We start from the raw sequence: 27,299 nt of genomic DNA, 5'->3' as shown, positions 1-27,299 counted from the left end.
TTCCTTCTGGATGATAAAACAGGGCTGTTAGTTCAGTATTTGTGACAATAAATGTGTGTAAAATAATGTCACCTTTCCTGAATGTCAGGAATATGAGTCTAATGTACAAATGTATACCTCTAAGACAAGACTGCATGTCTTTTTAAATATACCTGCCCAGCCATTTATTTTAATAACTCCTTTCAAATATACCTGCTTAGCAGATTGTCTTAAACTCTCAGGGCAAGGGAGTAAGCAAGACTGTGAGCCAGTGACAATAGCAAAGGCATCCAGGTAGGATCTGTATGAAGTGAGAAAATATTCCCCAGCTCTCAGGGTAGAACTCCAAAGAGATATACATGGGTCCTGGCCCCACAGTGGAGGTCACTCAAAGGGCAAACAGGTTGGCATCTCATCTGCTTCAAGCCTGGACACAGGGGCACCACCTGTGTCACTCTGTGTGTGGTCTGCCATGTTGTGGGGCTGTCACTACAGACTCGGGCAGCCGGGCAGACAGTGCCTTAGCCTTAGACGATGCTGGTGCAGCCCAGGAGTCAGAAAATGCAGTGTAGACCGGGCCCTCCTTAGGCCAACACAATTACATGCAATAGATGACTGGCTTTTCTGTTAGCCTCTTCATTGGAACCAAAGGCAGCATTACTCTACCAAGCAGAGGGGAGCTGGAAAGAAACAAAAGAGTTCGCCCAGCACAGCCTCTGCCTTGACAAGGAACCATGTGGGTCTAGACACTCACCAAGATCTTTCCTTGGGGGCCAATGCTGCTGACACATTAACTCAATAGCTTATCCTCACCTGAGAGGTCAGGTAATGTGTTTAAAGTTCAGGAACAGAGATTAGTGTCATTGACTTGACATGGCTGTGACAACAAAGGAGGGAACTGAAGTGGGAATACCCAAGGCCACCCTGGCTTTGACAGGTGGTGCACGCACTTCCACTGACTGTTCTGGGGCAGGGAACCAAATGTGTGACTGGGCCTGCTCATGCTGCCCCTGCTGAGTCCTCCAAACCCTGCCCTTCATGTAATTTCTCAGTTTTATTTTATCACATTTTATAAGTCACTGGATGTTTACAAAATGTTTGGAACCTATACTGCCTTGAAGGCTAACCTCTAAAGAGGAGTAAACAAGGTCTTAATACAACTCTCTGGGACGTTTTATCATTACTTATCTTATATGCCATACTGCATCTTTTGCTATCAACAGGAAAGTACCTAGACTTTGGAAGGTCCCTCCCTGTCTTTTAGCTGAAAGTACATATGAGGCATGTGGATTCTTTTATGCACATCATCTTTTTCAGCCACATTTTTGTAGTTTGCCTCTCTGGAGCCAACTGTGTGGGGCTAGCAGCTTCACAGCTGAATCAGTGTCTGGCAACCTCTTCCTTCAGCCTCTCTTCTTCCTCCAGTTTTCCATCCCTCAGTCACACCAGAGGGGGAAGGTCTGCAAGGATCCAGAACCATCAGTTGGAGGAGTTTGCACATGACTCATGAAAGACGAGTTCCAGGCAGGCCTGCCATAGTGAACACCAGGCTTAATGGGTTTTTCCTCAGAGATACTTCATATACAGAGGCAGTGAATTGACTGCTTTCTGGTTGACCACCTTGAAAAAGATGAGTGTGCCTGGCACTGTGCTTCTCAGCTGAGTATTACCTGAGAAGTATTAGTTGCTGGTTCTTCTGCACACCATTATTCAAGGACATATGGGTCAACCATCCTCCTCAATAGCTCAAATCAATGAGATCATCTGACCACAGCGATTGAGGTGTACCTGAAAGCTGCCCACATTTCTATAAGGCCAACAGAAGCCATGAACACAGTTGTCAATCTGTAGAAATAAGGACTCCATGACTCTTCCAAGGCCTCTCTGTGAATGAACGTTTAAGAAGGGCTAGATCCTAAAATAGGATCAGAGCTTAGAGGGAAGAAAAAGCATAAACGTTTCTGAGCAAATAATAAGGGCAGTGTCACCATAGGCTCTCAGTGACCCTCTGTGATTGAGTGCATACAGTGATGCAAAATCTCATCATCAGTGCAGAAGACAAAAAAAAATCTTACCCTTTCTACCTAGGATGAGAATCCCCAAATCAGGGAAGAGTCCACTTACTAAACAGACATAAGGAAATGAAGTGTCCTGGAAGAATTCCTGCCTGAACTTCCCAGGAGCATTTGAGGACATTTATCAAGTATTCACTCCAGGATTGGGACTATGAAGACTTCAGCTGCTTTCAGCTAATCATTGTGACTTTTCAGGGGTCTCAGAGAAGAGTCAGGAAAGGTCCTGATGAATGAATGCAATTACTGACGTTGGAGTTGCTGTTATTACTTATCGTGTACATATTACCTCCCTCTCTTGACCATTCCAGTTCCTGAGTCAGTAACTCATCAGCCCTCTGATCTATAAAGTCACAATCCCTGTGACCTGATTTCTGTTTCACTTCGTAGATATGGGACCCGTACACATGGACTTTTTAAGAGACTGGGAATTCCAGGGCCCACACCTCTGCCTTTGTTGGGAAATGTTTTGTCCTATCGTCAGGTGAGTTGCTTGAGCTTCCTCTTTTGCTTCTTATGGTTGCAAACATCAGCTTAGTTCCATCAGTAAAAATGCCCCTCCCCGGGAGGGAGTTCTGAGGTTTCACATTTTCAGAAACGGTGGGACTGGGCGCAGTGGATCATGCCTGTAATCTCAGCCTCTGTGAGGCCAAGACTGGCAAATTGCTTGAGCCCAGGAGTTTGAGACCAGCCTGGGCAACATAGTGAGACACCCATCTCTAGAAAGAAAAAATTACCTGTGCATGACATGGTAGCCTATGCCTGTAGTCCCAGCTACTCTGAATGCTAAGGTGGGAGGATTGCATGAACCCAGGAAGTCAAGGCTGTATTGAGCTGTGATCGCACCACTGCACTCCAGCTTGGTCACCAGAACAATACAGAAAGGAAGAAAGAAAGAGAGAAAGAGAGAGAAAGAAAGAGAGGGAGGAGAGGAGGGGGGAGGGGGAAGGGAGGGGGAAGGGGGAGGGGAGGGGGAGGGGGAGGGGGAGGGGAGGGGAGGAGAGGAGAGGAGAGGAGAGGAGTGGAGAGGAGAGGAGAGGGGAGAGGAGAGGAGAGGAGAGAGGAGAGGAGAGAGGAGAGGAGAGAGGAGAGGAAAAGGTGTGTAGGCTCCACCCAGCGCATGGCCAGGTTTACCCCTGGAGGGAAAGTCACAAGCTCATGTCCAGAAGGCCAGCAGCAGCAAGCTGCTCTCCAGCCCAGATTTCCTATCCTGTGTACCTGAAGCTTGTTTCTGATTCTAACTCTCACAACTGAAGCCTCCGTTGTCTGATTACTATCTGAGAATTCTACACAATTTTACCCTCGATAAAAGCAGTAATTTCTTCTTCATCTTTCCCAGATCAACTCTTGTAGTAGATCGACATTTCTGGGACCTTCTTTTGCATGGTTAAAACATCACAGCCGAATCTTAGCAACAGGAAGTTTTGTTTTTACGTTTCAGAAGTGAAAGCTCAGAGCATGCATTGTAATTTGCTCGGTGTGATGTGTAGAGGTGGCATTTCTCCATCTTTTCTGTGTTAAGCTAGAAAACTGGAACGAAGTCTACTTTCTCATTCAGTCACTCACTTTCTCACTCAACAACATGCCTTAGACTTATCTAGATCTGCAAGACTAAAAGAGGTCCCTGGTTTCTTTAACTTTCTAGTTCTGCTAGAATTCTAGAGAGAGCACATGAGATAAATGAAAAGGATACTGATGGAGGAGATTAAAAAATTATGCATTCCCTGCAGACCCTCACTTTTCCTCACCTCAGTTTCACCCCTGCCCTTGCAGGTGATCATTCAGGGGGTTAAGAGACTTTAGAGAGAATAAAAGAAAAAGCAAAAATACATAAGAAAGACAAGGAATTACTTACTGGTCATAGACAAGGGTGAGTCCTTCAGTACTTAGAGAAAGTTCAAGAGTGACTTTAAATTCCCCACTTCAAATATATTCTTTGTTTTCTTGCCTTTCCCTTAGGACATCTCTGAATAGCTTCCTTCAACTGCCAGTGAAAGATAGCAGGCCTGATTTCATTGGATGCAACTGTTTTCTGCCCCAATTAGAGGTAGGGTTCATTCTATTTAAAATAATAATCAAATTGTATTTTGTTTCTTCTCCCAGGGTCTCTGGAAATTTGACACAGAATGTTATAAAAAGTATGGAAAAATGTGGGGGTGAGTATTCTGGAAACATCCATTGGATAGACCTGCTGCTGTGATGAGGTTACCCCACTGCAGGATAGTCTCTGCCCAGGGCTTCATGGGATGAAGCTCTTGTCAACCTAAATACAAACAGAGAGAGGTTCTCTGAAAGAAGAGGGTAATTACTTGGGAGTAGAATATTGCAATGGGAATCTGCTTGCCATTATAAACTATGTGCAAATTCAGGGAGGTAAACAAGACAAAGATGCTCCAAGGAAAATATGAGAAGAATCTCATAACTGTTTTGAGATAATTATTGTTAGCTACAAAGATCAATAACAAGGGTGACGGCACACCAAGGTTGGACAGGCAGTTGCAGGGCAGGTGTCCTTGCAGAAATATTTTTGTGTAAAGTTGAAATGGCCTTCATGCAAAGTTGTGGTTGTTGTAGAAACTTTTGTAATAGTTTTGTTTCCAGGAACACAAGCATGAGAATCCTCTCTTCATAGCCTTCTTGGGATTTATTTGTCAGGGTTAAAAAACAATTAGTGACGTCACTTTGGTTCTGATAAAGTTCACACTCGCTATTGTAAAACTTTTCGAGGCTTGTCCTATCAAAGATCTCATATGTCACCAGGTGTTGAGGTCTTCAGTCTGAACTAGGCTGGGAGCATTGTGGTTACCACTTTTCTGCAGGCTTTGGTGGCCCAGGGACTCCCAGCATCACCTTCTGTCCAGTGTCTGCCTATTCCCCTTTTCTTTTTTTCTTCCTTAGGTGCTCTTTAATCATATGCATTGTCTCAGACCCTTCTAATATGTGCTCATAAATGCATGGCATCATCTCCTTCCCACATTGATTCACTTTCAATTAAAAGCCAAAACCCCTTCATTTACACTGAACTTAACATGTGCTTTTGAAAGAAGGGTTGAGAGATAAAATAGAGAAACAGATTGGGAAACCACTTATGCTCCACTTTTTAAAACTTTCTCTGCAAGTATGGAATTTTTTGTTCTGCTTTTTTGTTTAAGCCAAAACTTTTTAATAGAAGGATATACAAGTATTTATTGGTTTATACCATTTTGCTTACTTTGAAGAAGAGATGCTGAATATTCTTAAACCATTGTATTCCCAGGTGGGATGATGGACTGTGATTTTGAAAGGTGGTCTCAGCCAATTGCAGAAGCTGTTCCCTGTCAGAGGGGCTAGAGGTTTGGTGAGAGCAGTGGAAGAGGTGCAGTGGTGTGTTTGTTCACTAGAAGCAAGTGGGAGAGAGCTTTGCCTCTTTGTACTTCTTCATCTTCTCTCCTCAAGTCCTCAGAATCCACAGTGCTGGCTGTGGAGTGCTGTGGAGCTGGCATGGCCCATACAGGCAACATGACTTAGTAGACAGATGACACAGCTCTGGATGTCCATGGGCCTGACACCAACTGCCCTTGCAACATTTAGTCCTTGTGAGCATTTGATGATTTACCTGCCTTCAATTTTTCACTGACCTAATATTCTTTTTCATAATGAAGTATTTTAAACATATAAAACATTAAGGAGAATGGCATAGGAGATACCCACGTATGCACCACCCAGTTTAACAAATGCTCTACTGTCATTTCTAGCCATAATCTCTTTTTTTCTTACAATTACTTTTTTAAAAATTATTATTATCATACTTTAAGTTTTAGGGTACATGTGCACAATGTGCAGGTTAGTTACATATGTATACATGTGCCATGTTGGTGTGCTGCACCCATTAACTCGTCATTTAGCATGAGGTATATCTCCTAATGCTATCCCTCCCCCCTCGCCCCACCCCACAACAGTCCACAAAGTGTGATGTTCCCCTTCCTGTGTCCATGTGTTCTCATTGTTCAATTCCCATCTATGAGTGAGAACATGCGGTGTTTGGTTTTTTGTCCTTGCGATAGTTTACTGAGAATGATGGTTTCCAGTTTCATCCATGTCCCTACAGAGGACATGAACTCATCATCTTTTATGGCTGCATAGTATTCCCTGGTGTATATGTGCCACATTTTCTTAATCCAGTTTATCATTGTTGGACATTTGGGTTGCTTCCAAGTCTTTGCTATTGTGAATAGTATCGCAATAAACATACACAGGCATGTGTCTTTATAGTGGCATGATTTATAGTCCTTTGGGTATATACCCAGTAATGGGATGGCTGGGTCAAATGGTATTTCTAGTTCTAGATCCCTGATGAATCGCCACACTGACTTCCACAAGGGTTGAACTAGTTTACAGTCCCACCAACAGTGTAAAAGTGGTCCTGTTTCTCCATATCCTCTCCAGCACCTGTTGTTTCCTGACTTTTTAATGATCGCCATTCTAACTGGTGTGAGATGGTATCTCATTGTGGTTTTGATTTGCATTTCTCTGATGGCCAGTGATGATGAGCATTTTTTCATGTGTTTTTTGGCTGCATAAATGTCTTCTTTTGAGAAGTGTCTATTCATATCCTTCGCCCACTTTGTGATGGGGTTGTTTGTTTTTTTCTTGTAAATTTGTTTGAGTTCATTGTAGATTCTGGATATTAGCCCTTTGTCAGATGAGTAGGTTGCAAAAATTTTCTCCCATTTTGTAGGTTGCCTGTTCACTCTGATGGTAGTTTCTTTTGCTGTGCAGAAGCTCTTTAGTTTCATTAGATCCCATTTGTCAATTTTGGCTTTTGTTGCCATTGCTTTTGGTGTTTTAGACTTGAAGTCCATGCCCATGCCTATGTCCTGAATGGTAATGCCTAGGTTTTCTTCTAGGGTTTTTATGGTTTTAGGTCTAACGTTTAAGTCTTTAATCCATCTTGAATTAATTTTTGTATAAGGTGTAAGGAAGGGATCCAGTTTCAGCTTTCTACATATGGCTAGCCAGTTTTCCCAGCACCATTTATTAAATAGGGAATCCTTCCCCATTGTTGTTTTTCTCAGGTTTGTCAAAGATCAGATAGTTGTAGATATGCGGCGTTATTTCTGAGGGCTTTGTTCTGTTCCATTGATCAATATCTCTGTTTTGGTACCAGTACCATGCTGTTTTGGTTACTGTAGCCTTGTAGTATAGTTTGAAGTCAGGTAGCGTGACGCCTCCAGCTTTGTTCTTTTGGCTTAGGATTGACTTGGTGATGCGGGCTCTTCTTTGGTTCCACATGAACTTTAAAGTAGTTTTTTCCAATTCTGTGAAGAAAGTCATTGGTAGCTTGATGGGGATGGCATTGAATCTATAAATTACCTTGGTGAGTATGGCCATTTTCATGATATTGATTCTTCCTACCCATGAGCATGGAATGTTCTTCCATTTGTTTGTATCCTCTTTTATTTCATTCAGCAGTGGTTTGTAGTTCTCCTTGAAGAGGTCCTTCACGTCCCTTGTAAGTTGGATTCCTAAGTATTTTATTCTCCTTGAAGCAATTGTGAATGGGAGTTCACTCATGATTTGGCTCTCTGTTTGTCTGTTGTTAGTATATAAGAATGCTTGTGATTTCTGTACATTGATTTTGTATCCTGAGACTTTGCTGAAGTTGCTTATCAGCTTAAGGAGATTTTGGGCTGAGACGATGGGGTTTTCTAGATATACAATCATGTCATCTGCAAACAGGGACAATTTGATTTCCTCTTTTCCTAACTGAATACCTTTTATTTTCTTCTCCTGCCTAATTGCCCTGGCCAGAACTTCCAACACTATGTTGAATAGGAGTGGTGAGAGAGGGCATCCCTGTCTTGTGCCAGTTTTCAAAGGGAATGCTTCCAGTTTTTGTCCATTCAGTATGATATTGGCTGTGGGTTTGTCATAGATAGCTCTTATTATTTTGAGATATGTCCCATCAATACCTAATTTATTGAGAGTTTTTAGCATGAAGGGTTGTTGAATTTTGTCAAAGGCCTTTTCTGCATCTATCGAGATAATCATGTGGTTTTTGGCTTTGGTTCTGTTTATATGCTGGATTACATTTATTGGTTTGCATATATTGAACCAGCCTTGCATCCCAGGGATGAAGCCCACTTGATCATGGTGGATAAGCTTTTTGATGTGCTGCTGGATTCAGTTTGCCAGTATTTTATTGAGGATTTTTGCATCAATGTTCATCAGGGATATTGGTCTAAAATTCTCTTTTTTGGTTGTGTCTCTGCCCGGCTTTGGTATCAGGATGATGCTGGCCTCATAAAATGAGTTAGGGAGGATTCCCTCTTTTTCTATTGATTGGAATAGTTTCAGAAGGAATGGTACCAGTTCCTCCTTGTACCTCTGGTAGAATTCGGCTGTGAATCCATCTGGTCCTGGACTCTTTTTGGTTGGTAAGCTATTGATTATTGCCACAATTTCAGCTCCTGTTATTGGTCTATTCAGAGATTCAACTTCTTCCTGATTTAGTCTTGGGAGAGTGTATGTGTCGAGGAATTTATCCATTTCTTCTAGATTTTCTAGTTTATTTGTGTAGAGGTGTTTGTAGTATTCTCTGATGGTAGTTTGTATTTCTGTGGGATTGGTGGTGATATCCCCTTTACCATTTTTTATTGTGTCTATTTGATTCTTCTCTCTTTTTTTCTTTATTAGTCTTGCTAGCGGTCTATCAATTTTGTTGATCCTTTCAAAAAACCAGCTCCTGGATTCATTAATTTTTTGAAGGGTTTTTTTTTTTTTTGTCTCTATTTCCTTCAGTTCTGCTCTGATTTTAGTTATTTCTTGCCTTCTGCTGGCTTTTGAATGTGTTTGCTCTTGCTTTTCTAGTTCTTTTAACTGTGATGTTAGGGTGTCAATTTTGGATCTTTCCTACTTTCTCTTGTGGGCATTTAGTGCTATAAATTTCCCTCTACACACTGCTTTGAATGTGTCCCAGAGATTCTGGTACGTTGTGTCTTGGTTCTTGTTGGTTTCAAAGAACATCTTTATTTCTGCTTTCATTTCGTTATGTACCCAGTAGTCATTCAGGAGCAGGTTGTTCAGTTTCCATGTAGTTGAGTGGTTTTGAGTGAGTTTCTTAATCCTGAGTTCTAGTTTGATTGCACTGTGGTCTGAGAGACAGTTTGTTATAATTTCTGTTATTTTACATTTGCTGAGGAGAGCTTTACTTGCAACTATGTGGTGAATTTTGGAATAGGTGTGGTGTGGTGCTGAAAAAAATGTATATTCTGTTGATTTGGGGTGGAGAGTTCTGTAGATATCTATTAGGTCCGCTTGGTGCAGAGCTGAGTTCAGTTCCTGGGTATCCTTGTTAACTTTCTGTCCCGTTGATCTGTCTAATGTTGACAGTGGGGTGTTAAAGTCTCCCATTATTATTGTGTGGGAGTCTATGTCTTTGTAGGTCACTCAGGACTTGCTTTATGAATCTGGGTGCTCCTGTATTAGGTGCATATATATTTAGGATAGTTAGCTCTTCTTGTTGAATTGATCCCTTTACCATTATGTAATGGCCTTCTTTGTCTCTTTTGATCTTTGTTGGTTTAAAGTCTGTTTTATCAGAGACTAGGATTGCAACCCCTGCCTTTTTTTGTTGTCCATTTGCTTGGTAGATCTTCCTCCATCCTTTTATTTTGAGCCTATGTGTGTCTCTGCACGTGAGATGGGTTTCCTGAATATAGCACACTGATGGATCTTGACTCTTTATCCAATTTGCCAGTCTGTGTCTTTTATTTGGAGCATTTAGTCCATTTATGTTTAAAGTTAATATTGTTATGTGTGAATTTGATCCTGTCATTATGATGTTAGCTGGTTATTTTGCTCATTAGTTGATGCAGTTTCTTCCTCGTCTCGATGGTCTTTACATTTTGGCATGATTTTGCAGTGGCTGGTACCGGTTGTGCCTTTCCATGTTTAGTGCTTCCTTCAGGAGCTCTTTTAGGGCAGGCCTGGTGGTGACAAAATCTCTCAGCATTTCCTTGTCCATAAAGTATTTTATTTCTCTTTCACTTATGAAGCTTAGTTTGGCTGGATATGAAATTCTGGGTTGAAAATTCTTTTCTTTAAGAATGTTGAATATTGGCCCCCACTCTCTTCTGGCTTGTAGAGTTTCTGCCAAGAGATCCGCTGTTAGTCTGATGGGTTTGTGTTTGTGGGTAACCAGACCTTTCTCTCTGGCTGCCCTTAACATTTTTTCCTTCATTTCAACTTTGGTGAATCTGACAATTATGTGTCTTGGAGTTGCTCTTCTCGACGAGTATCTTTGTGGCGTTCTCTGTATTTCCTGAATCTGAATGTTGGCCTGCCTTGCTAGATTGGGGAAGTTCTCCTGGATAATATCCTGCAGAGTGTTTTCCAACTTGGTTCCATTCTCTCTGTCAATTTCAGGTACACCAATCAGATGCAGATTTGGTCTTTTCACATAGTCCCATATTTCTTGGAGGCTTTGTTTCTTTTTATTCTTTTTTCTGTAAACTTCCCTTCTCACTTCATTTCATCTTCCATCACTGATACCCTTTCTTCCAGTTGGTTGCATTGGCTCCTGAGGCTTCTGCATTCTTCACATAGTTCTCAAGCCTTGGCTTTCAGCTCCATCAGCTCCTTTAAGCACTTCTCTATAGTGGTTATTCTAGTTATACATTCGTCTAAAGTTTTCTCAAAGTTTTCAACTTCTCTGCCTTTGGTTTGAATTTCCTCCTGTAGCTCGGAGTAGTTTGATCGTCTGAAGCCTTCTTCTCTCAACTCGTCAAAGTCATTTTCCGTCCAGCTTTGTTCCGTTGCTTGTGAGGAACTGCGTTCCTTTGGAGGAGGAGAGGAGCTCTGATTTTTAGAGTTTCCAGTTTTTCTGCTCTGTTTTTTCCCCATCTTTGTGGTTTTGACTACTTTTGGTCTTTGATGATGATGTTGTACAGATGGGTTTTTGGTGTGGATGTCCTTTCTGTTTGTTAGTTTTCCTTCTAACAGACAGGACCCTCAGCTGCAGGTCTGTTGGAGTTTGCTAGAGGTCAACTCCAGACCCTGTTTGCCTGGGTATCAGCAGCGGTGTCTGCAGAACCGCGGATTTTCGTGAGCTGCGAATGCTGCTGTCTGATCATTCCTCTGGAAGTTTTGTCTCAGAGGAGTACCCGGCCGTGTGAGGTGTCAGTCTGCCCCTACTGGGGGGTGCCTCCCAGTTAGGCTGCTCGGGGGTCAGGGGTCAGGGACCCACTTGAGGAGGCAGTCTGCCCATTCTCAGATCTCCAGCTGTGTGCTGGGAGAACCACTGCTTTCCTCAAAGCTGTCAGACAGGGACATTTCCTAACAATAATCTCTTTAAAGAGCTCTTTTGTCTTTCAATGTCTCTTCCCTGTTTGGACCACATTACCCTTCAGCATATGAAGACTTGGGTGGCTCCTGTGTCAGACTCTTGCTGTGTGTCACACCCTAATGAACTAGAACCTAAGGTTGCTGTGTGTTGTACAACTAGGGGTATGGATTACATAACATCAGGATCAAAGTCTGGCTTCCTGGGTGTGGCTCCTGGCTCCAGCTGCAGAACTGGGCTACTGAAGTTTAATCAGCTCCTTTGTCCCCACACAGAACGTATGATGGTCAACTCCCTGTGCTGGCCATCACAGATCCCGACATGATCAAAACAGTGCTAGTGAAAGAATGTTATTCTGTCTTCACAAATCGAAGGGTAAGCATCCATTTTTCGAAATTTAAATAACGATTGATCAATTGATTAAATTTTTATTTTGAAAAAAACATATATTCAGAGAAAGTTACCTAAAAAATGTACAGGAAGGTTCCATGTATTCTTCATCCTGTGTCCCACAATGGTAACATCTTGCAATCTTGTATATTGCAATATGTATCTAGTATATTCATATTATTAGGTTGGCGCAAAAGTTAAAATGGCAAACTGCAGGCCAGGGACAGTGGCTCATGCCTGTAATCCCAGCACTTTGGAAGGCTGAGGTGGGTGCATCACGAGGTCAGGAGTTTGAGACCAGCCTGACCAATATGGTGAAACCCCATCTCTACTAAAAATACAAAAATTAGCTGGGTGTGGTGGCACGTGCCTGTAGTCCCAGCTACTCAGTAGTCTGAGACAGGAGAATTGCTTGAACCTGGGAGGTGGAGGTTGCAGTGAGCCGAGATCACGCCATTATACTCCAGTCTGGGCAACAGAATGAGACTCCATCTCAAAAAAAAAAAAAAAAAAAAAAAAAATGGCAAACTGCAATAACTTTTGCACCAAACCTAATACTATAGTACAGGAAATTGACTTTGATATAGTTTACAGAGCTTTTCAGATTTCACCAGTTTTACATGCCCTTGTTTGTGTGTGTTTATGTGTGTGTGTAGTTCTAAGAAATTTTTCACATTCATAGATTTGTGCAACAACCAGCACCATCAAGATGCAGACCCATTCCGTCACCATGTGGCTCCCTCCTGCTATCCTGCAGTCACAACATGGAGTTTGTCTTTTTCTCTGACAGGTTCTACATCAGAGCAAACTTTTATTTATTTGAGGAGGCCAATGTATTAATATTTCCTTTTATGGGTTGTTCTCTTGGTGTCAAGTCTGAAAATCCTTTGCTTAGCCCTCCTTCCTACATTGCTTTTTCTAAGAGTTATACAGTTTTAACACTTTACAAAATGTAACTCTATTACCCATTTTGTGTTAATATTTGCATAAGTTATGAGATTTACATCAAGGTTCATTTTCTGTGGACTATGACGGTCCAAATGTTCCAACACCATTTTGGAAAGGTGGGCATATTGTCATAACTCAGCTGAGTATATTTTGTGAATCTATTTCTTATTGTTTACTCCTCCACCAATACCACACTGTGGTGACTCTAGTAGCTGTACAGTAACTCTTAACATCATATAGGGCAATTCTTTCCACTTTATTGATTTATATTTTCAGAATAGTTTTAGCTTTTCTTGTCCCTTGCCTTTCCATAAAAATTCAGAATAAGCTTGTAAAGTGTCTACAAACAAACCTGCCATAATTTTGATAAGAATTAAATTAAAGCAGAGGTGTTCAATCTTTTGGCTTCCCTGGGCCACAGTGGAAGAAGAAGTGTCTTGGGCCACACATAAAATACACTAACACACACACACACACAAATGGTCTGTGTATAGTTTTCATTATATATCTACCACCACAGATAAGCAAAAATGTCCTTGCATAATAATCCTAATTATGCACTGCCCCATTCAGAGAGTCTTTCAAATCGTTGAACAGGTCCCAAGTTTGCAATCACTGATACAGAAAATGTACATATCTAGCTAAACTTCACTACTTTTTTGATATTTTTTATTATAAAAGAAAAGAGAACAACATAAAACTAGTGGGGTACTTGACATTGTTTTTGAGAAACTAATGCATCATTATCTGGCTTGATGGAAGTAGTTGCAATTCTCAGTGAGTTCTCAAGGTGCTCATCAGATATTTTGGTTCTAATTTTACTCTTCGTGTTCTTCATCCTTGAAAATAGTAGCTCACAAATGTAAGTGCTGCCAAAAAGCAATGACATGAACAAGGTGTGATTGTGAAGCAAGGGATATTTGTCATTGGGAAGACAGGTCTTACAAAAGTCCAGTAAAGAAGCATAATCAAATTTTTCTTTAAGTTGAACATCAGATTGCAGCTGTAGGCATTCCATTTGAAAATTGCCAGGTAACATATGTATGTCGACTGAAAATGGAGTTGCAAATTTACCAAAATATTGATGATTTTTTCAGAAATCTTGAAATACCTGTTTTCAAATTCCTGTATCAAATTGAAAAGCAAGGCTGTGTATTTTTGGCTGTTCACAGGACCATGTTTAGCCAACATATCGAAATGCATAAAATTGTTTGCCTTAATTTGAGCTTGCCATAATTTCAGTTTCATATGGAATGCTGTTATGGTTTGAAACATTGTATTGTTAAGTTGGTTTTCACCTTGAAGACACAGGTTTAACTCACTTAAATAGGCCGTCAAACCCACTAAAAATGCTAAATCTGTCAGCCAGTTTTCATTGTCAAGTTCTGGCACAAATTTTGTTTGATACCATAAACGGCTTGATTTCACATCACAAAGCATAAAATCTTTACATTTTGCCTTGACTTAACCATCTCACTTCTAAAAAGTGAATGACTTGCTAGAGTCAGCATCCATACTTTTAAGGAATTCCTGAAACTAGCGATGATTCAATCCCTGGGCCCTTGTGAAATTTACAGGCTTGATGACAATTTGCATGACATTATGTACTTTTAAAGCTTGTGCACATGGATTTTCTTGATGTATTATGCAATAATACTTCATCAAACGTGAGTTTTGTGCGGCAGTTGCATCATCTATTAATTGTACGATTTCCTCTCTTTTACCTACCATTGCCAGGGCACCATCTGTAGCTATATCACATATGTTTACAATGGACAAAGAAAATTGCTTTAACATATTTTTTACTGCTTCATATAAACTTCTTGACTTAGTTGTGTCTTTTAATGGCATGGTGACATTTCTATTTCTTTAGTGACATTATATTCATCATCAATACCTCTAATAAAAATAGCAAGTTGTGCCATATCTGTAGTGTCACTGTCTTCATCCATCACCAAAGCATAAAATTTTAAATTAGCAGTTTTACTCTCCAAACATCTTTCAATAGATTTCCCAATTTCTCCAATTCTCCTGGCTATAGTCTGCTGAGATAAACTGATTTTAGAAATATCAGTTTCGCAAGGCAAATAATATCTACCACATCTTCCAGACATTGCTTAATAAACTCACCATCAGTAAATTGTTTTGATTTTTTTGCTATTAAATTTGCTACCACATAACTAGCTTTTACCTTACGATAGAGTTCGTTTGAGTTGTAACTTTTTAAAAAATCTTTTTTGTTGAAAAGACAGACTTTCTTTCAGTTCTGCTATTTTGTCCTTACAACACATACACACCAAATTTGTCAGCATGTTTTTGCATATAATGCCTCTTCAAATTGTAGTCTTTGAAAACTGGCACAAATTCCGTAGAAATTAAGCAGAGTGCTTTGCTATTTGCCTCAACAAGAAAAAGATATTTGTCCCCTTTTCATTGAACAATCTTCCTTCATCCATAATTTTTCTTTTTTAGGGTTTTCTTTTTAAGACATTGCGGAAGCCATTCCGGAATTAAAAGCATTATAATAGATAGGCAACTATATTTACTTTTATTATGGAAATTAACAGATAGGAAGATAGAACCGAAAGCAAGGTTTAATAATCAAATAAGAATACTTACATGTCTTCCAAATAATATTAAACACCTATCATTTACAAAGGTAGATTGAAATATTATTGATAATCGCTGTGTTTTACTTGCCAAGTCACCACAAACACACCTAATATCCAATAGTGTCAATTCAACTGTCCGTGATTAGAAGATAACACACTGGAAGTCGCACACCACCATAAAACTGAAGCCACACATGCGTACAAATGGCAAGACTGTCCGGTGTACAGCAGCACTCTGCCTTGTCCAGAATACACACTTGAATTCTTTGTCACAAATCACTTCATGTGGCATTGCAATAGCGTCCTCTCGCTCTTTATTTTGTTAGTTAATTTTAATGGCTTTTCATTTCTTCTGGCTGAACTGTTTGCAATTATAATGCAAATTATGGATACTAGTCCATTATTTGTGGATGTGACATACTCTGATTATCCCTTTCCAGTCCATTGTCATCTACAAAGTTCACACTTAAGAATCACATAGTCAAATTACAAAATTACAGAAGAAAAAAATTGCAAAAAAACTCAAAATGTTTTAAGAAAGTTTCCAAATTTGTATTGGGCTACATTCAAAGCCATCCTGGACTGCATGAGGCCTGCAGGCCACAAGTTGGACAAGCTTGAATTAAACCAATAGAACAATTTGGGTATAATCTGTATCTTTATTATGTTCGGCCTTTCATTCCGTGAATATAGTATGCCTCTCCATTTCTTTAGCTTTTATTTCTTTCCTCAACATTTTATAGTTTTCAGCATAGAGGTCCTGTACATCTTTTGTTAGATTTACACCAGAAATATTTCATTTTTGTTGGAGTAACTGTAAATGATATCGTTTTTCTTATATTTTCAGATATTGATTGTTGTTACATAGAATGTGAATAATTTTGTGTGTTGATCTTGTATCCTATAGCCTTGCAGAACTTACCTATTCGTTCTAGAAATTTTTTTGTATATTCCTTGACATTTTATACATTGACAATTATGCCACCTGAAAATAGAGACAATTCTATTATTTCCTTTCCAATCTGTATGCCTTTTATTTCTTTTTCTTGTCTAGTGTATTAAGACATCAGGTATACTCTTTAGTAAGAATGTTGAGAGTGGGCATTTTTTAATTCCTCTTGATCTTGGAAAAACCATTCAGTCCTTCATCACTACATGTGATTTAACTGAATGATTTTTTTATAGATTGTCTTTATCAAGTGAAGGAACTGTCTCTCTCTTCCTAGTTTATTGAGATTTTATCATGACAGCTAGAAGTACATATTTTAAAACAAAACATAGTTGTGGAAGATAAGAGAAAGTTCCAAGCATGCTGGCTTGATAGTCCAGCCCCAAGTTGGGAAAAATAATTATCCCTTTCTTTTTCCTTGTATTTATGGAATAAAAAATTAAGAGAAAAGTATTTTCAAGGAAACTGCATTATTCCTTCAAAACAGGTTTCTAGTCTTTAAGTATTACCTACTTCTCTAAAAAAATCACCACATCATGGCATACCTTTTTCAAGTTGCCCATGCTGTAGGTGTATTAAAGACAGAGCTGGTCTGAGGCAACATACAGTCTGCCCATCTGTCACCAATCCTTTTCTACTCTGCACACTCCTGGGGAAGGGCTAGGTCTTGTTCCTGTCTATTCCACTGGAAGAACAGTTCCCTACCACGTGGAGCATTTGCAATTAAAAGGAGACTGAGATATGGAGGCAGGAGACCACACCAGATGGCTGAGTCTCCCCACTCCCACCCCTGCCCCACATATACTCAGAAGAGGCTAGGCATCTAGGATCTCTATTGAGCATCTTGAATATGGCTTGCCATAATATCATATACAGTCAATAAATATTTGTTAAATAAGGATGGCTCTTCAATATATTTTGTGCAACCATGAAGATCACCACAACTAATGTGAGACAAAATGTTTCTGCTTGAACTCTAGTCTTTAGGCCCAGTGGGATTTATGAAAAGTGCCATCTCTTTAGCTGAGGATGAAGAATGGAAGAGAATACGGTCATTGCTGTCTCCAACCTTCACCAGCGGAAAACTCAAGGAGGTATGAAAATAAGATGAGTTCTAATTAGAAATGTAAAGAATGAATCTGGGGACAGGTAGAAAGTAAGATCACAGTCCGTTTCCAAGGGGTGGTCCACTGAGTTCAAGCTTTCTAAAAATGGTCTTTTATCTTTATGTACAGAAAAGACATCACAAAATTCATTACAAAAATGTCACTTACTGCTCCATGCTGGAGAAAGCCATGTCCTTTGGGACTTGAGTCTGCACATTTAACTACAGGTAGTGATCTGTTTTGTGCTTAGATGTTCCCCATCATTGCCCAGTATGGAGATGTATTGGTGAGAAACTTGAGGCGGGAAGCAGAGAAAGGCAAGCCTGTCACCTTGAAAGAGTAAGTAGGAGCACAGCCATGGGGTTCTGAGCTGTCATGAGCCCTTCCAGTTGCCTGCCATGGAGTCGATAGTCGCACTGTTGGGTTACTCCAGTGACCAGATAAAAGCAGGGCGCTGCTGCAACTCCAAAGAGCCACCTAAGAGGGAGTGGCTCCCATGAGGAGGCAAGTCAGCAAGGGAAAAGGGCCTTCTCTCATGTACACAGGAGCCAGGATTTACTTATCTGTTAACTTGTCACCATAAATATTCTGGGAGATTAAATACATACTTTAGAAATTAAAAAAACATGATCGTATCAAGGTTTTGAGTGTAGTGGATATGGAACTGTGGGTACGCAAGCATTTGGTACTTGTTGCCTTGCATTGGGTAGGATGGGAAAGTTACAATGGGGAACTTGGAACAATTTCAATCCCTTCATGGTTTTTCTGAGAATATCAGCAAACTATGAACTATTAAACCTTCCCACTACTTCCTTTTCCTCCAATCTCAAAAAAGAAAGGGTGCTAGAAATGCTATGTTTACAGCAAGCCTATTATTTGCTGTCTACACTGGTATGTGCTTCAATTATGCAGGAACGACAGGTGTAATCTGAGCCTGTCCTGTTCAGACTTGGGACATGTGGTCACTCAGCTATAGGATTCTCCAAATCAATGTTGGAGAGATCTATTTGTTTTAACCAGAACATTCTTGATTGTCACATCTTACAAAAATGACTGTGCTCTCAGGGCAACTTCAGGTCAGAGGAGCTGGGGATAGTGGGGTTTTCCAGAGCACTAGCAGGCAGTGAAGAGAATAAAGGATGATATTTCTAGGAACTCAGAACAGGGTGTTACTGTTTTGTAAAGTGCTGAAGAGGAATTGGCTCTGGGCATAGAGTCTGTAGTCAGACAACGCCACCTTTCTTGAATCCACTAGGAAGAGTTAATTATTCTACTCTTGTTCTGCTGAAGCACAGAGCTTACACATCTTATATCATCCACACTCAACACATGCTACTGTAGTTGTCTGATAATGGGTCTGTGTCTTCCTATGACTGGGCTCCTTGACCTCAGAGGTGAGTCTAACTCAGCTTGGTGTCTCCATCACCCCCAGCGTAGGGCCAGCTGTATCACTGGTACTGGATAACCACCTTCTGAGGGAGTAGATGGGAGATGATTCAGCAGATAGTTCTGAAAATCTGTGGCTCTTTATCTGTCTTGACTGGACATGTGGGTTAACTGCTGCATGTATAGTGGAAGGATGGTAAGAGGTGCTCATTTTAATTTTCCATATCTTTCTCCACTCAGCATCTTTGGGGCCTACAGCATGGATGTGATCACTGGCACATCATTTGGAGTGAACATCGACTCTCTCAACAATCCACAAGACCCCTTTGTGGAAAGCACTAAGAAGTTCCTAAAATTTAGTTTCTTAGATCCATTATTTCTCTCAATAAGTATGTGGACTATTATTTCTTTCTCTCTTTTTAAAAATAACTGCTTTCTTGACATATAATTCACATATCATATAATTCATCCACTTAAAATGTACAATTCCATTGTTTATAAGATAATCAAAAATATGTATGACCATTACTATTGTAAACCAAAATGTTTTTGTCGATCAAGAGCCCTCATACACTTTAGCTATCAACTCCCCAACACAAACCCCATTGCCCTAAGCACCTAATAATCAACTTTCTGCCTCTATAGATTTGCCTATTCTGGACACTTCATAGAAATAATATCATTGATTTTTCTCTGTTGTTTTTTATTCTCTGTTTCATGAGTTTATTTTAGTCTTTGTTATTTTCTTTCTTTTGCTGGCTTTAGGTTTCATTTGCTCTTCTTTTAGCGTTTTGTGGTGTAAATGGTTATTATCAATTTGAGATATTTTCTTCTTTTAAATTTAGACATTACAGCTATAAATTTCCCTCTGAGCACTGGTTTGGCTAAATCCTATGTTTTGGTATATCATGTCTTCTTTTTGTTCATCTCAAAACAATTTCTTGTTGCCCTTTTGATTTCTGCTTTGACTCACTGGTCACTTAAAACTGTATTGTTTAACTTCCACAAATGTATGAGTTTCCCAAATTTCTTTCCCTTATTGATTTCTAGTTTTATTCCATGGAAGTTGATGTATATATGCTGTGTTATTTCTATCTTGACTATCATTTCCTGAACAGCATGATTAAGTTAAGCAGCAGATTATGGTCTACATTAATCCAAAAACTCTAGTCCAATAGATAAAGGCTAAGAGGTCAGGGAATTTAATTCTATTCCTTTGGTCACTCCAAAGACGCAGCAGCTGCCATTGATCTCACTGCTTAGTGGTGTTTCCTATGTATAGACCTGCCTTTGCTCAGTTGCCGGCCTGAAAGAAGGGCAAACATGATAAAAGGAATGGGTTCCAGTTGAGAATCATGATGTTCTTATTCTTATTACTGGTAGAAAAAATTATAATTGCTCCAGGTAAAGTTTGCATTTTCACTATGATTTCCTTTTGTTTGTTTTGTTTTTCCCACAGTACTCTTTCCATTCCTTACCCCAGTTTTTGAAGCATTAAACGTCTCCCTGTTTCCAAAAGATACCATAAATTTTTTAAATAAATCTGTAAACAGAATGAAGAAAAGTCGCCTCAACGACAAACAAAAGGTAAAATCTGATGGTGGTTAAATGACAATGTTTAGTTTTTGATAAATTTAGATTTTATACACATGATAGAGCATGTATCTGTATTTTTAAAAATAAAGACGGAGAACTTATGTTTAGAACAAGAGAAGTCATTTGGTAGAAATAAAGGAGATTGGGGAAGGAGATGAGAATGAGTCACAGAGATAGCATTTAAAACTTGATATCAGGCACAACAATTAGTATGTCATGATATAAACAGTACTGAGATAAAATTTTACCACTTCTCTTCCCTTCAATAAATTGTCAAAGGATAAAGTTTCCTGTTTGAAAATATATTTTACTGGTATTGTGCCTTCCTCATATCACAGATTGGTAAAGAATCATTTTAAGTCCAAGACCCTTATTTTACATATTCTGCAATGAAAGGTCCTGAGGCTACCTGCCGACTGCTGACATGTAGTGTGTGGTAAATGTGAGTGCTTCACAGCCTGGAGTGAACAGAGGTCTTCTCTGAGAATTGAGGTTGCAAGGCTGGCTAACTCAGCTTTGCCTTCATGAGCCCTAGAGGCCAGCCGAAGGATGTCTGCAGGTCAGGGAGACAGGACCAGGTAACCCAGCTGTCACTGAAGATTATATAGAGTTTGAGAATGTTGGAGTATTTGAAAATGCTCCCCCAAAAAAGCTGCTGATGAGTTCTGGAAATGTCAGGAGATTAATCTATATGGACACTGCTGAAGAAAAAGGTAGAAGAATAAAAGATCCAGTACTTCTTCCTGGGTAAGCAGTTATGACCAGAGATAGAACTGGCAACTCTTTGGCCAGAAAGCTGTATCCAAAGGACAGAGATGATGAGGAACAGGGAGGGCAAAGGCCAAAAAGCAATTGGACATGATAGCTAGATTTGTTTCAGGAAAACATCCTGCTTTCCAAGGATTTAGATGAATGTTTTTGTTCACTGGTGACTCAGGCAACACCCGTCAGACTTCTGGTCTTCAAGAAGCCATAGGGAGGTTGAGGGAGGGAAGTCAAGAACAGAGGTTGAGGACGGCACTTTTGATTTACTTCTGACTTCATGAGTCACTTTCTGCCAAAGAAATCTCTCCTTTTGCTTCTAGCACCGACTGGATTTCCTTCAGCTGATGATTGACTCCCAGAATTCGAAAGAAACTGAGTCCCACAAAGGTAACCAAGGAGTGCTTCTGAGGGCTACTGGCAGGGACACTAAGAGGGAGGGCCTTGTTCTGAAAATGAGCAGGAAGTATTCCAGGAAGATGAGAATTTTTGCTACATAGCAGAACACCACACATTTAGATGTTATAAATGGTAGCTGGAGGCACTTTCCAGAAGCCCACAGGTATAGCCATGTTCCAGGCTGAAAGGGCAACCCTAAGCAAACCTAGAATGCTTGGAGGACAGTCAGTGGTTTGTGGATCACCCACATGAGATCAAATGCCAGTTCTCAGCCTCCTCCAGATCCACCAAGTGAGAACCTCTACTTGGAAATTTACATCAAACATACCGATCAGGAGGCGCACTATCCCAGTAAGGGTGATTTTAACTGGCAGTACTTGATGAAAGTGTGTTCACAAGGTTAATCTACTACAAAGTTTTATTTTTCCCTTTGAAATGGATAAGTAACTAACGGGGGATACCTCTGATACCATGTAAATCTACTTCAATCTTCAATCTTTTATCTATTAGTTTTATGACCCATGGATGGTTTTGACCAAAACCATTATTACTAAGACAGTGGCAAAATGATAACCATGGTCAATTTCAAGCTACCAAGATTTGGCAGCCATCTCACAAAATTTTTGAATATTTAACAATTGGTTCTAGAGAGCAGGACTCAGCAGACTCCAGTATACCACTTTAAACATGTCCATGTCTACATCTACTTCCGTTTGTCTATCTATCTGTCAATCATCTATCTGTCTATAATTTATCAACTAATCATCTATCTATCTCAATAAAACTTGCTGTGATAAAGAAAATAGTCTATCATTTCACTGTTTCATATAGAAATCACTAGACACATATGGTTATTGAGTACTGGACATGTGGCCAATGCCACTGAAGAACAATTTTTAAGAGCATTTAATTTTAATTGAATAAAATTTCAATTTAAATAGCCACATGTGGATAGTGGCTACCAGATTGGACAGCAGAGCTCCTAACTTTAAAATTACAGTTCAATTTCAACTCAGTATAATGGGGTTCAATGTAACTGAATAAAATAATTGGATGGTTGAATCTACCCACAGCAGCGTACAGAAATATTCACTGATAAATCAGAACTCTATAGACCTTTCTCACACCATTTTATATTGTGTTTGGTTGTGAGTTACATGATTGCTGCAGGCACCATATTTATTTCTGTGCTCCAGGTCTCTAAAGGTCCTAATCCAGTCCTGACCAAACAGACTAGTGATGGACCATCGTGAGCTTCTCTCAGGAGAAAAATCAAGAGGGAGGCCAACCTGTAATCATAAGAACTTCTGCTATTTTAATGCCATTCATCAGACTACAGTCAATCACCACGCTTCTGGCTTTTTGTCTATCTCTGCTGTCTTGTACATCCTGAGATAGTCCATTCTGAGAACTGTACCCTAGATCCTGTATTGCCTGATGCCTGTCAAAGATGTAATCCATGCTGCTTAAGTGAGGTTGTGCACACAAATCACCATATCTCCTGCAAGTTTGGATCTTGATTCAGTAGTTCGATGGTGGGGTTTGAGATTCTGCATTTCTAATAAGCTCCCAGATGCAGCTGGTGCTGCTGGTCCATGAAACACACTTTGAGTAGCAAGAGGTGATCTGTAGCTCAGTATTGGTCCTTTAAGTTCCCTCATACATATATAGAGAAAAGGTCCTAAATATTGCAAATTCTCTCAAAGTTTGTCAAGCTATATTGGAATTCTCTCAAAGTTTGTCAAGCTCCATTGTAGAAAATCAAATTTTTCTTGGGGAAAAGCCTACCCCATATTTACTTACAGATAAAGTACTTTTAGGATCATTCAAGGCACACACCCATAACACTGAGTATGTAAGACAGAAATGCTCTCTTTGGAAATTACAGCAGTGCTGGTGCTGGGATGCCATGATGAGGAGTGTACGGCCCACAATCATGTAGACCTTGGGAAAACCTGGATTAAAATGATTTTGCGTCATCCTGGCCCCGTGTAAGATACATATCAGAATGAAAACCACTCCCAGTGTGACTCTGAATTGCTTTTCCATTTTTTCTTCTTGGGATTGGAGAGCTTCACTTAGATTTCATTTAAGCTGTGATGTTGTACGTTGACCTGATTTACCTAAAATGTCTTTCCTCTCCTTTCAGCTCTGTCTGATCTGGAGCTCGCGGCCCAGTCAATAATCTTCATTTTTGCTGGCTATGAAACCACCAGCAGTGTTCTTTCCTTCACTTTATATGAACTGGCCACTCACCCTGATGTCCAGCAGAAACTGCAAAAGGAGATTGATGCAGTTTTGCCCAATAAGGTGAGGGGATGACCCCTGGAGATGAAGGGAAGAGGTGAAGCCTTAGCAAAAATGCCTCCTCACCACTCCCCAGGAGAATTTTTATAAAAAGCATAATCACTGATTCTTTCACTGACAAAATGTAGGAAGCCTCTGAGGAGAAAAACAAAGGGAGAAACATAGAGAATGGTTGTTACTGGCAGAAGCATAAGATCTTTGTACAATATTGCTGGCCCTGGTTCATCTGCTTTCTGTTACCACAATAATGCTAAGTTGAAAAAAAAAAAAAAAAAAAAAAAGAGTGTGGCGCCAAGATGGCCAAATAGGAACAGCTCCAGTCTACAGCTCCCAGCGTGAGCAACACAGAAGACGAATGATTTCTGCATTTCCGACTGAGGTACTGGGTGCATCTCAATGGGGACTGTTGGAGAGTGGATGCAGGACAGTGGGTGCAGTGCACCGAGCCTGAGCTGAAGCAGGGCAAGGCATCACCTCACCTGGGAAGCGCAAGGGGTCAGGGAATTCCCTTTCCTAGGGGTGACAGACAGCATTTGGAAAATCGGGTCACTCCCACCCTAATACTGCGCTTTTCTGATAGTCTTAGCAAACGGCACACCAGGAGATTATATCCCGCGCCTGGCTCGGAGGGTCCTACGCCCATGGAGCCTCGCTCATTGCTAGCACAGTAGTCTGAGATCAAACTGCAAGGTGGCAGTGAGGCTGGGGGAGGGGCGCCCGCCATTGCTAAGGCTTGAGTAGGTAAACAAAGTGGCCAGGAAGCTCAAACTGGGTGGAGCCCACCGCAGCTTAAGGAGGTCTGCCTGCCTCTGTAGACTCCACCTCTGGGGGCAGAGCATAGCTAAACAAAAGGCAGCAGAAACCTCTGCAGACTTAAATGTCCCTGTCTGACAGCTTTGAAGAGAGCAGTGGTTCTCCCAGCACACAGCTTGAGATCTGAGAACGGACAGACTGCCTCCTCAAGTGGGTCCCTGACCCCCAAGTAGCCTAACTGGGAGGCATCCCCCAGTAGGGGCAGACTGACACCTCACATGGCCGGCTACTCCTCTGAGACAAAACTTCCAGAGGAATGATCAGGCAGCAACATTTGCCGTTCACCAATATCCGCTGTTCTGCAGCCTCCGCTCCTGATACCCAGGCAAACAGGGTCTGGAGTGGACCTCCGACAAACTGCAACAGACCTGCAGCTGAGGGTCCTGACTGTTAGAAGGAAAACTAACAAAACAGAAAGGACATCCACACCAAAACGCCATCTGTACATCACCATCATCAAAGACCAAAGGTAGATAAAACCACAAAGATGGGGAAAAAACAGAGCAGAAAAACTGAAAAATCTAAAAATCAGAGCGCCTCTCCTCCTCCAAAGCAACGCAGCTCCTCACCAGCAACAGAACAAAGCTGGATGGAGAATGACTTTGACAAGTTGAGAGAAGAAGGCTTCAGACGATCAAACTACTCCGAGCTAAAGGAGGAAGTTCGAACCCATGGCAAAGAAGTTAAAAACCTTGAAAAAAGATTAGACGAATGGTTAACTAGAATAACCAATGCAGAGAAGTCCTTAAAGGACCTGATGGAGCTGAAGACCATGGCACGAGAACTACGTGATGAATGCACAAGCCTCAGTAGCCAATTCAATCAACTGGAAGAAACGGTATCAGTGATGGAAGATCAAATGAATGAAATGAAGTGAGAAGACAAGTTTACAGGAAAAAGAATAAAAAGAAAGGAACAAAGCCTCCAACAAATATGGGACTATGTGAAAAGACCAAATCTACATCTGATTGGTGTACCTGACAGTGACGGGGAGAATGGAACCAAGTTGGAAAACACTCTGCAGGATATTATCCAGGAGAACTTCCCCAATCTAGCAAGGAAGGCCAACATTCAAATTCAGGAAATACAGAGAACACCACAAAGATACTCGTCGAGAAGAGCAACTCCAAGACACATAATTGTCAGATTCACCAAAGTTGAAATGAAGGAAAAAATGTTAAGGGCAGCCAGAGAGAAAGGTCGGGTTACCCACAAACACAAACCCATCAGACTAACAGCGGATCTCTCGGCAGAAACTCTACAAGCCAGAAGAGAGTGGGGGCCAATATTCAACATTCTTAAAGAAAAGAATTTTCAATCCAGAATTTCATATCCAGCCAAACTAAGCTTCATAAGTGAAGGAGAAATAAAATACTTTACAGACAAGCAAATGCTGAGAGATTTTGTCACCACCAGGCCTGCCCTAAAAGAGCTCCTGAAGGAAGCACTAAACATGGAAAGGAACAACTGGTACCAGCCATGGCAAAAACATGCCAAATTTTAAAGACCATCAAGGCTAGGGAGAAACTGCATCAACTAACGAGCAAAATAACCAGCTAACATCATAATGACAGGATCAAATCCACACACAACAATATTAACCTTAAATGTAAATGGGCTAAATGCTCCAATTAAAAGACACAGACTGGCAAATTGGATAAACAGTCAACACCCATCGGTGTGCTGTATTCAGGAAACCCATCTCATGTGCAAAGACACACATAGGCTCAAAATAAAGGGATGGAGGAAGATCTACCAAGCAAACGGAAAACAAAAAAAGGCAGGGGTTGCAATCCTAGTCTCTGATAAAACAAACTTTAAACCAACAAAGATCAAAAGAGACAAAGAAGGCCATTACATAATGGTAAAGGGATCAATTCAACAAGAAGAGCTAACTATCCTAAATATATATGCACCCAATACAGGAGCACCCAGATTCATAAAGCAAGTCTTTAGAGACTTACAAAGAGAGTTAGACTCCCACACAATAATAATGGGAGACTTTAATACCCCATTGTCAACATTAGACAGATCAACGGGACAGAAAGTTAACAAGGACACCCAGGAATTGAACTCAGCTCTGCACCAAGCGGACCTAATAGACATCTACAGAACTCTCCACCCCAAATCAACAGAATATACATTCTTTTCAGCACCACACCACACCTATTCCAAAATTGACCACATAGTTGGAAGTAAAGCACTCCTCAGCAAATGTAAAAGAACGGAAATTATAACGAAGTGTCTCTCAGACCACAGTGCAATCAAACTAGAACTCAGGGTTAAGAAATTCACTCAAAACCGCTCAACGACACAGAAACTGAACAACCTGCTCCTGAATGACTACTGGGTACATAACGAAATGAAGGCAGAAATAAAGATGTTCTTTGAAACCAATGAGAACAAAGACACAACATACCAGAATCTCTGGGACACATTCAAAGCAGTGTGTAGAGGGAAATTTATAGCACTAAATGCCCACAAGAGAAAGCAGGAAAGATCCAAAATTGACACCCTAACATCACAATTAAAAGAACTAGAGAAGCAGGAGCAAACACATTCAAAAACTAGTGAAGGCAAGAAATAACTAAGATCAGAGCAGAACTGAAGGAAATAGAGACACAAAAAAACCCTTCAAAAAAACCAATGAATCCAGGA

At 40.5% G+C, this 27,299-nt stretch overlaps 2 protein-coding genes across 6 annotated transcripts in view; one reads left to right on the top strand and one right to left on the bottom strand.

The window, feature by feature from the left end:
* The window catches only part of ZSCAN25 (zinc finger and SCAN domain containing 25), a 161,100-nt gene that overhangs the window by 92,970 nt on the left and 40,831 nt on the right, over positions 1-27,299 (bottom strand). The window contains exon 7 of one of the 4 annotated variants that reach the window (XM_054560222.2): positions 11,786-13,580. The exons of the other annotated variants lie outside the window; for them this stretch is intronic. Coding sequence (XP_054416197.1) covers positions 13,546-13,580 — 35 coding nt within the window. The 3' untranslated portion in view covers positions 11,786-13,545. Of the gene's footprint in view, positions 1-11,785; positions 13,581-27,299 lie in introns of those variants that run through there. 4 annotated transcript variants of the gene reach the window in all.
* Positions 1-27,299, top strand: part of LOC100434899 (cytochrome P450 3A5) — a 37,853-nt gene that overhangs the window by 1,328 nt on the left and 9,226 nt on the right. The window contains exons 2-10 of one of the 2 annotated variants that reach the window (XM_002817729.5): positions 2,442-2,535; positions 4,155-4,207; positions 11,649-11,748; positions 17,253-17,366; positions 17,629-17,717; positions 19,005-19,153; positions 20,224-20,351; positions 21,446-21,512; positions 23,671-23,831. In XM_002817729.5, coding sequence (XP_002817775.1) covers positions 2,442-2,535; positions 4,155-4,207; positions 11,649-11,748; positions 17,253-17,366; positions 17,629-17,717; positions 19,005-19,153; positions 20,224-20,351; positions 21,446-21,512; positions 23,671-23,831 — 955 coding nt within the window. Of the gene's footprint in view, positions 1-2,441; positions 2,536-4,154; positions 4,208-11,648; positions 11,749-12,445; positions 12,551-17,252; positions 17,367-17,628; positions 17,718-19,004; positions 19,154-20,223; positions 20,352-21,445; positions 21,513-23,670; positions 23,832-27,299 lie in introns of those variants that run through there. The other variant, XM_009242592.3, reaches the window with a different exon arrangement.

Source organism: Pongo abelii, chromosome 6 (assembly GCF_028885655.2).
Source record: "Pongo abelii isolate AG06213 chromosome 6, NHGRI_mPonAbe1-v2.0_pri, whole genome shotgun sequence".
NCBI lineage: Eukaryota > Metazoa > Chordata > Mammalia > Primates > Hominidae > Pongo > Pongo abelii.
This window is presented reverse-complemented; position numbering and strand designations above follow the sequence as displayed.